Genomic DNA, 14,622 nt, shown 5'->3' with positions numbered 1-14,622 from the left:
GTGCCAACAGCTTCCTCTCTGGTAATGAAAAACTATGTCGGTGTCAGAGAGGGAAAAAAAAAAAAAATCCAAGAAGAGAAATTGTTCTTGCTACCCTCTAATGAGAACTCAGGGACAAAATGAGAAGCTTCTAGACCAACCACACTATATATATATTTTTCCCTGATTATTTTTCTCAGCTGAGAGCTCATCAAAGGAGTCACCCACCTGGTTTAGGGTTTGGAATCAAGACAGTGCAATTTATGCTGTGATATGAATCAAATCTAAGCAATGCAGCTGGCTACTCCAGCCCTGCGTTCTCACCAACGAAAGGAGGTCTTCTGAGCAAAGAGGCAATGTGCTAAAAGAAAACAAAATCAAAGAACTGAAATAAAGCAAAACCAAGGTAAACAATGATAAAGCAAACACATCAGAAGGAGCATATGGGCACGCAGTATGTTCTTGACACTTCTTTACCACGCAAATGAACCAAAAGGGGTATTTTGGAGAGAAGGTCACATCCAAGGATAACAAAACACAGCAAAAGCAAAACTAAAAAATAGCAAATAAATTTTAAATAATAAATATTTGTGAAGATGCAGCCAGGAAATCACTGGTGAGGTACCGTGGTCTCATTGGATCGCTCACCCCCTGACCTTCGGAACTGCCCTGTCAGCCAGACAGCCGCCCCCACCAGCCCCTTGGTAGAGAAGAGCACTTTCTAGAGAGGAGCTGGAGAAGCTCCCAAGGCCCCTCCAGGGACACGGGGCCCGGCCCCGCCCACCAGCCCAGGCTGCGGGCTCCAGCGGCACCTCTGGCCCGGTGCCTCAAACACTCTGCCGCCCGAGGAAGCTCCGAATCCACACAGCTGGGAACCAACGGCAGGTCCACAACACCGAGTGTCACAGGGAATCCATACTTGCCAAGAGGGCGTTTATGTGGCCACGGCCACCACCTAGGAGTCGAGCCATTCTAAGGCCTGATGCTCCACAGTCAAGCCGTTTCGAGTGTCCCGAGCCTTGAAGGACGGACAGCACTCCAGGCAGATCCGCAGGGGCTCCTGCCTGGCCTACGTCCCTGCCTCAAAGGGCCTCATGCGCAGGAGAAGCGAGGGCCGGCCTCCCCGGGAGCAGCCCTGGGGCAGCCCCGCGACAGGCCACCCCGGCGCTGGACCCACCGTGCGAGCACAGGGGAGCGGCAGTGCCCGGCATGGGGCCGCGAAGCTCCCCAGCCCCAGCCCCGGGCTGTGCCCCGAGGGGCTGTCCGAGAGGGCGCCTGCTTGAAACAACTTGCCAACGAAATCCCGGCCGTCACCCCGCGTGCCCCACGAGGCCACTTGCACAGCCGCAGGTGCAGTCCTGGCCACGGGGCCCCCACACGGCTCTTGGAGGACCTTCCTGCCCTCACGGAGCAGAGAGCCCTGGGGAAACTGGGCCCAGGGCAGGGAATGCTGCTGTGGGGGCCCCAGGCAGCAGTAGGGGAGGGGGGCAGGGCGCGTACCCCGGCCCACGGGCAGGGCCTCAGCGTTGCAGCACTGGTCCACTAGCTGGTGGCAGTGCTCGCTCAGGGCCTCCAGCTGCGCCTTGTCACAGGACACCCCCAGGAATCTGGCCAGCTGCTCCACCATCGTCACCAGGTCCTGGAACACAAGAGCAGAGAGAGGAGCCTGTCAGAGGAGGCGCCTCTGCCGACCTAAGACTCTCGGCTGGTCTCTCGCCAGGTACTCTGCACACACTTCCTTACTGGGTCCTGGAGACGAGCCTGATAGTGGTCTTGTCTGGAAATAAACTCAGGTTAAGAAATTGCCCCCAGGCACTCAGTTCTCAAGTGGCAGGGCTGGAATTCAGACCCCAGGCCTCTGGGGGACTTGCAGCAGACGTGAGGTCTTGAGAGCACTGTGGTCATTTTAAAACAGCAGTAAGACGTAAAAATTCACTTCCGAACCGTGCCAGGGCCCAGACCGGCTCACTCTCTCCTTCCCCTTCCTTCCATGCAGTCAGCTGGAAAAGCAAGGAGGCCCCTGGGACCCCACACAGGCCCCAGGGCCAGCCTACCTGGGCCAGCAGGAGGAGCTGACTTGCTGGGAGGATTCAGTTACGCTGGACTCGACGGACATAAAGCCATGTCTGGACCCTGACACCCCACCCTTCGGGATAGTGGGAGCATGAGGGACACAGCCTGAGTCTCAGGAGGGGCACACACCTGCTCACCACACACAGCCCTTCCCCATCGCCGCTCTTTTCCCTGGGAACTACCAAGGCGCCTCATATTCTCAATCTGTGCGTGGCTAAATGTTGTGCCCAGAACCCTGACCTGCCACCAGGCAGTCCCCCAATTCTGGCAACATCCAGGTTCCACTCAGGGAAACGCTGGAGGCTGTTGCCTCCTTGGTGGTTTATAAAGCAGCTAGCAGAGTAAAGCCCCTGAGAAGTCCTATGATAAAGAAACCCATTTAATTTCTTTGCTGTGGTAATTTGCAAACCTTAAAAAAAAAAAAAGGTTCTGGGAGAGCTGAAGGTTCTGGGGATTGAGTGTCGGCTTCTCTCTGGATTCCCTCGGTAATCACCACTGGGCTCTGCGCCCTGCTTTTGCAGCTGTCCCCGCTCAGGGGCTCCCACCGGGCAGAGGCAGAGGCGTAGGTGCTCGGCTCTAAGCCCTGGGCACATGGTTGGCCAGGATCAGAAGCGCCAGAAATGTTAAGATAAAAAGGAAGAGAAAGAGTTCCTCTCGCTTGCCCTGTCACCCAGTATCTGTAACTGAAAATAAAAAAGCAGCAGCAGAGATTTAAGACACCAGCCCTCAGAGGGGACGGCACAGGAGAGGGACCCAGACTGCTAGAGCAGCCAACGGAACCCTAATGGGGACAACACACCACTGGTGTAACATCCACCCGGGGAGGAAGGCACGTTCACCAGCGTGTGCCCAGCGTAGTTCCGGGCAGCTTGCAGGACCTCTCAAGCTTCATGGCTCCAGCCCCAGCACGGCCACCTGGTCATAGTCAAGACTCCTCACCTGTGGCTGGCAACAATACCTCACGGGGGACCGCAGGCTTTGTGGGGTGACACACCAGGGCAGTCCACAGCACAGGGTGAGATGTAGGAGTTCCTGGGGGAATGCACCGGGGCAGGGGAGGGGGGGGGAAAGGGGGACAGCAAGAGCGCAGGTGCTAAGTACTATCATCTAGCCCCAAGGTGAGAACGTGCCAGGCCTGTTCACACTCCTGGAGACCAGTGATGTTCACTTGGGGGCTATTTTTTTGGAATAAAATGTAAACAATGTGAATTCCTAAAAATGGGACGTACAGTCACTTCATTTCTATTAAACACATCCAGGCCCTTACCGAGGTTTCTGGAAAAAGAGTCAACAATTAGAAATGATGACCTTGACCGCAAGAAATGCCATTTGGTCCCTTTGGCATTGGAAGCACCGGTCCAGGCGGAGACAGGTGCAGGTGGGGCTGGCGGTCTGGATTTCAATCGAAAGCAGCTGGTCTACATTTTTCCCTGAGGGGCCTAGTAAGGCAGAGAGTGAACACTCACCTTTAACCGCCTGGCCTGAACCCAGAGGAGGCAGGCACAAACCTGTGTTTTAGCTACGGAGCCTACATAAAGGTGGCGTCCCACTCCCGATTGCTTTAGTAACTACAACAGCCAATTCTCCTGCAGCTCTGGGAAGAAGCTGGTCTCCGGGCCCCTGGTCCCTGCAGCTGTTTGCAGCTGCACAAGCTTCTTCTTCCACACCAGGCCTGCAGCCCGGGAGTGCACAAGGCATAATGTAAGCAGCGGAGCTGCACGCCCAGCCTCAGCACACCCACCCCGGGTAGGCACCCAGGGAAAAAGAAAGCTTACGTCCACCAAGATGTGAGAACGTTCACAGCACTCCACTCATAACCACCCCAAACAGCAACACTGAGGGACTGATAGGCAGTGGCGATTCCTGCTGCAATGGAACAAATACCACGGGGACAGGAGAACCACCCTGCCACACAAAGCACACGAACCTCAAGACGCTACACTGAGCAAAAGCAGCCAGATGTCAGCGCGCACACCCAGGCGCCCATTCCTGGGAGGTTCAAAAACAAGCGCAACTAATCTGAACCAGCAGAGGTCAGAAGAGTGGTTGCCTCTGGGAAGCAGAGGCGTTAACCAGAAAAGGCCAGAATGTTCTGGATCTCGATCTGGATGACGATCTGGATGACACGCAGATGTGTGCTTCTAAGAAGTCTAGCAAGTTGTAGACTTGCAGTCTGTACACCTGACCTCAAGTGTGCGCTGCAGCTCCCTGATGGGTGGGAAGAACAGGGACAGATGCTTGCTGAGGGCCCACCAACTGCCAGGCCTGCCCGCGTCAGGCCCTGTTCCAAGATGATGCCTCCCGATCCTCCGTCTCGTCTCCCGGCTTACAGGGCCCACACGGGTCCCAAGGTGAGATGTCCACTTCCAACACCAGGTCAGCCCCTGCACCCTCCTGGGGCCTGGGAACCCCGTGGTGGCCTTGCTCACATGCCTGTCAGCCAGGCAGGGCTGGCGGCTGGGCCACCTATTCTCCTCCCCGTGGCGTCCCTATGTGTTCTGCAAGGGCCAGCCCCAGCACACGGGCCCCCCAGCCCCTGCTTGCAGCGTACCTATCCAGGTCTCCAAACTCCCGTGGCCCAGCCCGGCGTCCGTGTGGGAGGCTGCATGAGGACACAGGCAGCAGAGGCAGGACTCACGGGGGGTCCCAAACCACTCGCCCCCTTTCTGAGCTTGGGTCATGTGGTCTGCTGCTCACGGCACCCCTGCTTTGCCTTACAGTCCCCGCACACTTAGCAAGGCCTAAAGTGAGCTCTCTGTCTTCACATAGAGCCTGCTCTTCCTTCCATGTTTCCCAGCGGATCTCCAGTATGATCGAGTCCAAATTCCACCCCAGGCCCTGCTGACCTTGCCCAGCGTCACTGAGTCCCCACTCCCACCACCAGGAACCACGGGGACTCTCCCGGACCCAACAGGCAGATGAACGCCTTCACCTGGGCCACCGCCTCGGTCAGGACACCAGGCTGCTCGGCCTGGTGCCGTCCTCCCTGCCTGCTCACCACCACCAACTGCAGGGAGTGGTCAGGGCCCCGGCAAGGAGCCAGACCAGGCCCTGCTCCCCCACCACCGGTCCCACAGCTCCCCGGGCCCCTGGCTTCCTAATAGGGAGAAAGGGCTCCTATGGTGAAGCCATCCATTCGACCCACAGACACTCCCTGAGAATCTTCTGCGTCAGGCTCGGACTTAAAAGCATAAATAGGCTCCCAAACTCATAGCCCCCGTGGAGCTTATTCTGGTGGAGGGGACAGTGAGCAAAACACAGACACAAAGAATAAAATACAGGATGGGATGGTAAATGCGGCAGAGAAAAATGCGGAAAAGAGAAGTGCTGGGAGCGGAGGGGCCGATTTCAAGTGGGGACCAGGGGAAGGGTCATTGACAGGAGCCAAGACCCAGATGAAGTTAGGGAGTGACCCGTGCGGACACCAGAGGGGAGGAACATTCCAGGCAAGGCCACGTACAGGTCCTGAAACAGAAGTCCACACACCAGCTGAAGGAATGGCAAGCAGGCCAGCGTGGAGCCGGACGCCCAGGCACCGGGCCACCAAGTGGGCCCTGACCTGCACCCAGAGCAACATGCAGCCAGAAGGGGCGCGATCTGACCGGCGTGGGCACCAGCGGAGCAGCCGAGGCACAGTGCGCAGGCCTCAGGGGACGCAGGGAGAACACCCAGGAGTCCACGCAAGCGATGATCCAGGCCTGAAGTGATGCTGACCCGGACCATGGAGACTGCAGGACACATGGTCAGATGAGGGAGTATTTTGAAGACAGAAGCCGCAGGATTGGGAAGATGGACACAGGGTGTGAGAGGAAGTCAGAAGTCGAGGATGATTCTTGACTTTCGCCCGAGTGACACAGACAGGCTTGGCTGCCACGACCTCACATGGAGGAGCTATGGAGGATGTGAGGGGAAACCTCTAGCTTGGTTTAGACACGCCGAGTTCACAGCCTCCACCAGAGGCTCACGGGGAAAGGTGCAGGGGGTTCCAGTGGAGGGCGAGTCTGGGGAGGGGCCACATCTGGCCTGGGGTCACCAGGAAGGGGCGAGGATGGGACAAGAGCCATGGCCTGAGGGCTGGGCTTCCATCATGGAGCACCCACGAGACAGCAGCCGGGGACACAGGACCGTGTGGTGTCCCGAGTGCAGGGGGAGGCCAGGTGGGATGACGTGAACACTGCCCGCCAGACTGAGCAACATGGAGCGGCCCTGGTGCTGCATCCTGGGGGGGATGGGGCGAAACCGGCCAGAGTAGGCTCAGGAGGGGACAACTCCGCGGGGACTGACAGCAAAGTGGAGCAGAAGCCCCAGAGACGGAAGGTACACGGGGAAGGCTTGTCTTTTGTCTGTCGTAAAAAAGAGGAAACCTGACAATGTCCCTCCAGAGATGCTCCAGCCTCAGCAGAGAGGGTAAAAGGCTCCTAGAACTAAGTGAGCCAAAACACGCACAAAGAACTTCAGACAGGACTCAGCACACAGTACCTACGGCCCTCAAAGTGCTAAGGGCAGTGACGCCGTGGCGTGTGGCCTGTGTGGCCAGTGGGCCCCTTCACATGGTGAGGTCTCCAGGGCTCAAGCAAGGTCCTGCCTTCAACTGCTCCAACAGCACGGCCGAGCCTGGAATGTTAGGTGGCAGCCACCTCATGCCATTCCCTCCCCCAAGCCCCACACCAGGCACTGACGAACATGCCCCGTGTGAACAGCCTGATGCTGCTGCTGTAAGGCCAACAGGCCGAGAAGAGAAAATCGGACCCTGCCACCTCAGCCCTTAGCCTTGGCGCCTGGAGCAGGGTCCCTCCTGGGCCAGCACAGCCCGAAGGCCACAGCACCAGCCCGGGAGCACTGTGGGCACACCTGGAACTTCAGACTCCTTTCTCTGGAAGCCGAGGGATCTGGGAGAGGCTGTGCAGTGCAGCCTCCTGCATTGGAGCTCAGGGCCGGGGCGCTGGCCCGCACCCCTGCCCCCTGAAGCACTCACCCGGTGCATGTCTTCATACTTGAGGAAAAGCACGTTCGAGTCCATGCGGTGCTCCCAGAACTCCTGCACGTGCTCAAACCAGGAGCCGTAGCCTACTGTGGAGACAAGGGGACAGGTGAGTCACAGCCTGGGGGGAGTAAACATGCATAAGTGGGGTGGCCTGGCCCCTGCCTTCTGGAAGGCTCCCCTCTTATGGCCCAGGAGCTGTGGTTCAGGAAGAGAGAAACAAGCTCTCAGCTCCAGGGGCATCCCACAGAGGAGCCCCTCCTCAAGTCCACGTCCCTTAGGCTTCGTGTGCAAGTCTCTCCTGCCACGAGTTCCCAGCCTCCCTCCCGCCCCCACCTCCTGGAAGCCTTGAAGACCTGGCCACTGGGCAAAGGCCTCTGCTCACGTGGGGGATGGATGCTACTGGCACCCAAGAGTTTCTGTTTGATATGTGGTCACTGGGAAGAGATCGACGCCCAGTGGAACTGAGACATAGGGCCAGTTGCTGCTGCCGGCAGAGGTGTGGGAGGTACTGAGACCGGAGCATGAGGCCCTGCCAGGCAAGAGGACTCAACGCTGAGTAGAAGAGATGAAGACAGGCAGCAGGCTCCATCCTGATGCACGAGGCTCACACCCCTCACCACAGCCCCTGCACTCCCTACACTCCTCAGGGCTTTGGTTTGGGGTGAGGGTCACAGGGGCAGGTGGGGGATGTGCCAATCAGCATAGCCAGGCCGCTTCAAAACGTTCTTTATAAGAACTAAAGATTCTCACCCAGCTACTCACGCAGAGATGAGACTTCCAAGGGGGCTTCTGCATTAAACAGAGGAAGGCCTCTGCCAGAGAATGTCTGGCCCCACCGGCCACCAGCAAGCAGCCCAGCTGCATACCAGGTGCCAGCCAGGAGTGGTGGCCCTTCTGCCCTCACCCCGGCTCACCTGGGTGCCTGTCCACCTCACAAACATTGGGCCTATGGATCCCCCTTCACAGTCGGGCTCGAGAAGTTCCCGGCCCTGGGGGAATCTCCAAGGACACAGGTGGTGAGGATATGGAGTGACCACTTCTGGGAGGGGGGCACAGAGGGCCCACCCCACGTGAAGACAAACCCTGAAGCGTGCACAACAATTGCAGATGGGCTTGACGGTGTAAGGAACACGGGGCCATCAAGGTGGCTGGGAGCACAGTGCCCAGGTCAGAGAGACAGAGGGAGCACAGCAGAACAGCAAAGGACACAGCCTCTGTGTTCTGCACTGGCCGTGTGACCTGGACAGGCCGCTTCAGGTTCTGGAGCCTCGTCCTCCTCAAGGGGAGTGACACAGAACCTGCCTCCCGGAGTGGCTGGGCGCGGCGAGAGCGCATGGGCCTGCGGAGGGAAGCGCGAGCTCCGTCCCCTCTGGCAGGACTCACACTGGGTCCCGAGGGGTGGGGTGGCGGGGTGGCGGGGGACTGCTGCTGCCGCTGCCAGGGCCACACCTCAAGCAGAAAACGCAGCCTCCAAGAAGCTTGTAGACTTAAACACCTGACGGAGGCTGCGAAAACCCAAGACCACCACCGGCCGCCTGCCGTCTCGCCAGCAGGTGGCAGTACCGCAGCAGCCTGGCCCCACAGCCCAAGGGAGGCGCCGAGGCTGCCCTAAAGGCGCGATCTCAGCAGAAAGGGCCCTGCAGCCCAACCAGACCCCAGCCGGCATTTTACGAGGAAGGAAGCAGGGGCTCTGGCACAGTCAGGGGACAGAGGCAGAAACGACAGAACAGAAGGGACAGGGATTCAGCCAAAAGGCCTGGTTTGGGACCCACCGAGGGGTAAATCCTGGCCTGCGAGGGCCTCGGTCTCCTCACTGAAGAGGTCCAGCTGCTGGGCCTGGGGTCCCCCTCACTGCAAACACCCTGGGGGGCCCTCCTTCCCACTGGAGGGAAGACAAGGCGGAGGCCAGAGAAGGCGATGAGGACCCACTCACCGACAGGCTAATGGTCACGGGGGCCCCGAGAAGAGAACCGGCCTCCCGAGTCGGGGCCCAAGCAGGCACGCAGTCCAGGTGACCTGAGCCCTGGGACAGAGCAGGAGTCCAACAGCCATGAACACACAGGCTAAGAAAACCCTGTCGTTCCAAGGGGCTGCGTGAGAAAATTTGCAGAACAAGCAAGCAGAGCCCACAGGGGACACCATGGGGGCTGAGCAGGAGGGGTGACGTGGGGACAGTGAGGGCTGAGGAGAGCGGTCGCTGCACACGAGAACACAGGTGGTGGAGACAGGGAGGCATGGGGACAGTGGTCACTCACACGGGGTCGGTGATCACAAGGCCAGCACGTGCCTGCGTCTCTCCAAGCTCTGGTTAGCAGGTGCAGAGAGGGGTACAGACCTTGCTGGCAGGGACACCGCCTTTCCCACTCAGGATGTGTCACCCTGGGAAGGCACCCCCTGCCGCCGCCCACCTGGGTCCCTCTGCTCCTGGAGCCCAGTGTGCTCACCCCAGCAGATGATCTGAGGGACCAGCGGCCCACCCTGCCTACAGGGCGAGTCTCCCATGCTCCTGGCCCCTGGGCATGCAGCCCCAGGCACCCCCCACCCCAGTGCACAGGTCACAACACCCCAACCATCAGCGGGTCCTCCAAGCTCACTCTATGAGTAAGGATGGCCGTGCCACTGCTCCTACACCTCATTCTTCAAATTCTTCAGAACCACAGGAGAGAATGCGAGCCTCCAGGGCCCAAGCTGCAGTACGCTGGCAGCCAACACTGGGAGACCCGAGGGGATGTGGGGGAGCTAAGTGTGCGTGTCAAGAGGCTTTGGTGGGATCATGGCAAGTGTGTGTGACCTTGGACTTCAGTGTTGGGCTGGGACCTTTAAAACATGGAGAGGCCTGAGGAGGACTTGTAACCACTCTGGCCTGAGCAGGAGGTAATCTAAGACCCACACTGGGAGGCAGTCTGAACTTGGTGGCCACCTGGTCTTCCTGGGGCGCCGTCCCCGTGCCACTCGCTGCTTCTCTAGAGGCAGGAGAACATGCTGAGACTTAAGAACATGGTTGTGGAAGCCGCAGTGACGGCTTCCTCCGAATGTCAGGCAGACCATGAAGGGCCTGAGCCAGACGGTAGGGAGGCCGGGCGAAGGGCAGGCTGGGCAGAAGGCCTTCCAGCTTGGGGGCGGTGGGGCAGGTGCTGTGGCCTCCTCCCCTGGGCCCTCCCCCAGCACCGCTGAAGCAGATTCGGGGGGGCTCTAGCACTGAGGGCCCCGGGAGCCCCAGTGCATGCATGAGGGTTGGGCCTTCCATCCCGCTCGGCCGCCTGGAGCTCATCTGGGGCACTATATTCCAGGCTTCACCCCCCTGCACCTCACCCCAGGCTGGCCACACAATCTCACTGCAGAACCTCCAACTGGGACACAACCTGGACAGCGGGGCCAAACACTAAGACTTGAGTTACAAAATAAAACAGAAAGTGTATTTTCAGACATGGGTATGGAATCGTCTCAGTCCAGATTTAATCAAAGTGCTGATGTGGCCATCTCGGGCCTTCCGGGTGCAAGCCCCCACTGAACTCCCACTTGTGGGTCCTGGAAGGGTGCCTGGAGAAGCCACGGATGGCAGCAGGGGAGCCACCTCGGGCAGGGGCTGCTGACCTCACCACCAAGGCCGCTGTGCAGTGGGTGTGACCCGGTCTCTTCCTGCCCCGAGGAGGGGAGATGCAGAAGGGCCCTGGCAAGCTGCCTCCCCGCCCCGCATCTGCTGCAGATCACTGCCTGGCCCCTCACCCAAAGCACACCTCGCCCATCATTCAGCCCGGGGCTGGGGGCCACGTCTCCGGGCCTCTGTCACCAAGAACAGAGTTATCCAGGCCTCTGCTTTTACTGTCCGAAATCCAGGCAGGAAGAGGAATGCTTCTAACTGGGGAACGTTTCAGGACCCCAATGATGCAGATGAGAGAGAAGGGCTTCCGACTTGGACGCCCGCTCTGCTGCACCCTGGCCACGACTCTTGACGAGCTTCCCAGTCACCCCGCAGCCCTGCTCCTCCACCCGACAGCGGGAAAACAGGCCCAACCTGCGTGGTCATCACAGGACTTGTGGGGAATGTGGGCAAAGTGCAAGGACACACAGGGGTTCAGTGAAGGAGCCGTCCGCGCAGCCTGAGACACTTACGCTTGTCGTTCATAAATCGCCGGCAGAACTCCTGGAAGGTGCCTCGGTAGCTCATGGTCCGCAGGGAGCGGTGGAACTGGTAGTAGGACACCACCAGGTCCTTGGGGTTCCGAGCCATGTATATGACCTGTGGCGGGACAGAGGGACGGCTCAGGGGCTGCTCCTCCAACCCACTCTGAACGGACGACCCACCTCCAGCCCCGAGGTCAGCCCCCAGGTCAGCCCCAGATGTGCACAGCCTCGGCTCCAGCAGAGGCTCACCCTCCTCCGTGTAACAGCATCTGGTAGAACCGTGCCTGAGTGTGTTACTACATTTCTGTCCTACACCACGACTTTACAATGAGTGGGACACAGAAACAGGCCGGTCCTGACATCGGTGATGAGAATTAGAGGCCTCATCACGCTGAGAAAATGAGAAGAACCAGAGACCATGAAAGCAGCGCTGGGGCCTCAGGCTAACACAGGAGCAGACGCTGGACTAAGGCTAGTCAAGCCCAAGTTCGACTGTAAGGAAAAACCCAAATTAGAAACATGGACAAGGGACGCCCAGGTGGCTCAGGGGTTGAGCGTCTGCCTTTGGCTCAGGGCGTGGCCCCGGGTCCCAGGATTGTGTCCCACATCAGGCTCCCTGTGTGGAGCCTGCTTCTCCCTCTGCCTGTGTCTCTGCCTCGCTCTCAAATAAATAGGTAGGTAGGTAGATAGATAAATAAATAAATTCTTTTTTTTTTAAAAGGAAACATGGACAAAAGGCCATATAAGCTCAGGGACGGCCTCTGCTGGGTCTCCACACACCTGTGCCTCGAGGAGCTCAGGACGGTTGCCCAGAGCACCGCTGGGCTGGCTCTGCCTGTCGGGAGCTCTGCCAAAGGGGGGTGGGGAGTGGGGTTACCTTAGAATCACCGTTGTGGAGATCAGAGGGCAGGAAGCGGTAGGGAAGGTGGCTTTTGATGAGGCGGGGAGACGTCAGCTCCTGCAAAGGGTCAGAGGGAGAGGCATTCAGAGGACATGCAGCTGCTCACTTATCTCAGGGCCTTTCTAAGGGTCAAGACCCGCACTCCACCTGAGAAACTTCTCACCCGAGATCTGGCTGCCCTCCAGACTGAACAGGACATAGTCCGTCCCTGGGCACACGGAGCATGAGCCAACCAGTCACGGTCATGGGGGTCTGCTCAGGGGGTCTGCCCAGACCGTGAAGGGCAGCAAAGGAGGCCGAGGCGCACAGCAGCACCGCTAATAACTCAGTCACATCAGCGTTGGGTCTTCCTGCTGCTCCTGGAACGTGCCAGGCCCACGCGCACTGCTGCCCCTGCCCCAGCTCGCCTGCCCAGCCTTTGAGGACCGTACTCAGCTGGCCCCCAGGGAGGCCTGCCGTCCTGTGTCCTGTCCCACGTTGGTCCCCACACAGTGCTGACCACCATGTAACCACGGCTTCTTGCTCTTCCTCCCCTGCTGGTCTCCCTCCCCAGAACGCAAGTTCTCTGAGGGTCACGACACAACATTGTCAGTTTTGTCCTCGGCTGCACCCCAGTGCCAAGGGCAGCGCCCTGCTGGGTGCCCAGCAAGGATCTACCAAAGGGCTCCACAGATGCATCAGCACAGGTTGGAGGTACACACTGGGGTGCAAACACCCAGATGCAGCTGGACGAACACTGGAGGCTGGGGTGCAGGCAGAGACGTGTAGACAGCCTCTGGACTGGATACTGAGAGCAGTGAAACGGGGGCAGAGGCGCTCTCAGAGGTCTACATCAGAATGCTCACCTAGTGAGGGAATGGACAGGCAGTCCACGTGGGAAATGAGGCCTGAGCTTCGAGGTGACAAGGATAGGAAGGGGGTGGGGACGATCCCAGCTGCATCTGAGCACCAGGATGGACAGCCCTTCGGGATAATGTTTATCCCATTCCTGATACCAAATGCTGGATGCAAACGCACCCTCCTCAGCTCCCACGACAGATGGGGTGAGCCACAGTGGGGAGCCTCCTTTGTACCGCCAAGTCACCCACATCACCCACTGTTCCAATCTTAGGGTCACTGCCAAGGGCTTCAGGCCTATAGGTCTCTCACCTGGCTGTCACTGGGAGCTCTCTGCCCTCCCTCCGCCTGTGGGCCCCTGTGCAGGAGCAATCATCACTCAGGGTCCCCAGGGGATCCCCAGGGCTGGGTGCCGCTGGCCCAGAGAGGTACCTTGATGATGTCCAGGCCCGGCTGCGGGTACTCCAAGACCGGGAGCTGCTCATCAATGTTCATCAAGCCGATTTCATCAGGGTCGGCCCCCTGGCTCACCAAGTAGACCACCTCCTGCAGCAAGCTTGTGCCTGAAGGGAGAGAAGCCCCAGGGAGCGGTGCTCAGAGGAAGCCCAACGGCCAGCCCCGCTCTCTAGGCAGCACCTGCTGCCCCAGAATCGGGCCTGAAGACGCGTAGGTTGATCACACACCTGGCCAGCCACCAAGTGCCACCAGAGCCCTGCTGAGTAGGACAGCCCAGGGACAGGTGGGACACCCCACCAAGAGTGTCACCCCTGGGAGGAAGGTGGCTCCTGGTACCTCTGCTGGGCCCTGTGTGCAGACCCCACTCTGCCCAGGCTTTCAGCTCCAGGTCACCAGTGAGCCCAGGGCTATCCCATCATCACCCCACCTGACCTCTGGGAGAAACAGCTACGGCAGGCTAGTGCCTCTTCCTCAAGACTTTGGTCCTTTTACTCCAAGGATACTGGTCTGTCCGTAGTTCCTCATCTCCCCACCCTGAAACACCGACTGCCCCAAACACTGCCTCAGACCCCTGCTCTCCTGGCTGCTTGCGCTCCCCAGAGGGCCTCATACTGCGTCCCCCGAAAAGCCAGCTCCACCCTCCACCCAGCTGTCCGCCCAGGAGCACCCGCCACCCCTTGCCCCACCGGGACCAGGCCTGCCCTTGCAACAAACGGCCAGCCTACGTGTGCCCTGATTGGGTCTACACCTCAGCAACCTCTGGATCTGCCGTCAAGGTGAATGCAGAGCTGGCCCTTCCATCCCAGACCGCGCAGTGAGAGCCTCCCATAGTTCTCTGCTTCGGCCCAGCTCCCCCCACCTGTCAGTCTGGTTTCAACAAAGCAGATCCACCATTCCAACATGGGCGTCAGACGGCATTAGCTGGCATCCCTCGTCCACGACGACCATCCGCAGCGGCCTCACGTCTCCTCAGAGTAAGGTCTTCCCCACGGCCTGCAGGCCCTTCCTCCCTCCCACGGCCCTTCAGGTGAGGACTCCCCGCCCCCCACGCCAACTGGCCAGGAACAGCTGCACATTCCTTTACAGGCTCCCACTCTCCTACCGTAAAGCTTGGTTCTTTGCTGTACCGGGAGAGCCAGCATGTGGCTGTGCTCAGTTCCTGTTTTCTGAAGCAAACCTTGGGTGCTGAGTAATCAGAAGAAGATAACTTGATCCAGGAAAACTTCCTGGAGGAAGCAGCTTTGGAGCAAAGGCACTGAAGAAAATA

The 14,622-nt window shown here is 59.2% G+C and overlaps 1 protein-coding gene across 2 annotated transcripts in view; it reads right to left on the bottom strand.

Moving 5' to 3' along the window:
• The window catches only part of SULT4A1 (sulfotransferase family 4A member 1), a 33,522-nt gene that overhangs the window by 2,752 nt on the left and 16,148 nt on the right, over positions 1–14,622 (bottom strand). Inside the window, exons 2-7 of one of the 2 annotated variants that reach the window (XR_005365513.1) lie at positions 13,332–13,462; positions 12,039–12,119; positions 11,150–11,276; positions 7,028–7,122; positions 1,480–1,618; positions 208–340 (exon numbers count right to left, since the gene is read on the bottom strand). Coding sequence is in view for 1 of the 2 variants with exons in the window: in XM_038550274.1 (XP_038406202.1) it covers positions 1,480–1,618; positions 7,028–7,122; positions 11,150–11,276; positions 12,039–12,119; positions 13,332–13,462 (573 nt within the window). In the remaining variant the exon portion in view is untranslated. The remainder of the gene's footprint in view (positions 1–207; positions 341–1,479; positions 1,619–7,027; positions 7,123–11,149; positions 11,277–12,038; positions 12,120–13,331; positions 13,463–14,622) is intronic. The other variant, XM_038550274.1, reaches the window with a different exon arrangement.

The sequence above is a fragment of the Canis lupus genome, chromosome 10, assembly GCF_011100685.1.
Source record: "Canis lupus familiaris isolate Mischka breed German Shepherd chromosome 10, alternate assembly UU_Cfam_GSD_1.0, whole genome shotgun sequence".
In the NCBI taxonomy this organism is placed as follows: domain Eukaryota; kingdom Metazoa; phylum Chordata; class Mammalia; order Carnivora; family Canidae; genus Canis; species Canis lupus.
The sequence above is the reverse complement of the archived record's forward strand: the minus strand, read 5'-3'. Positions and strand labels throughout refer to the sequence as shown.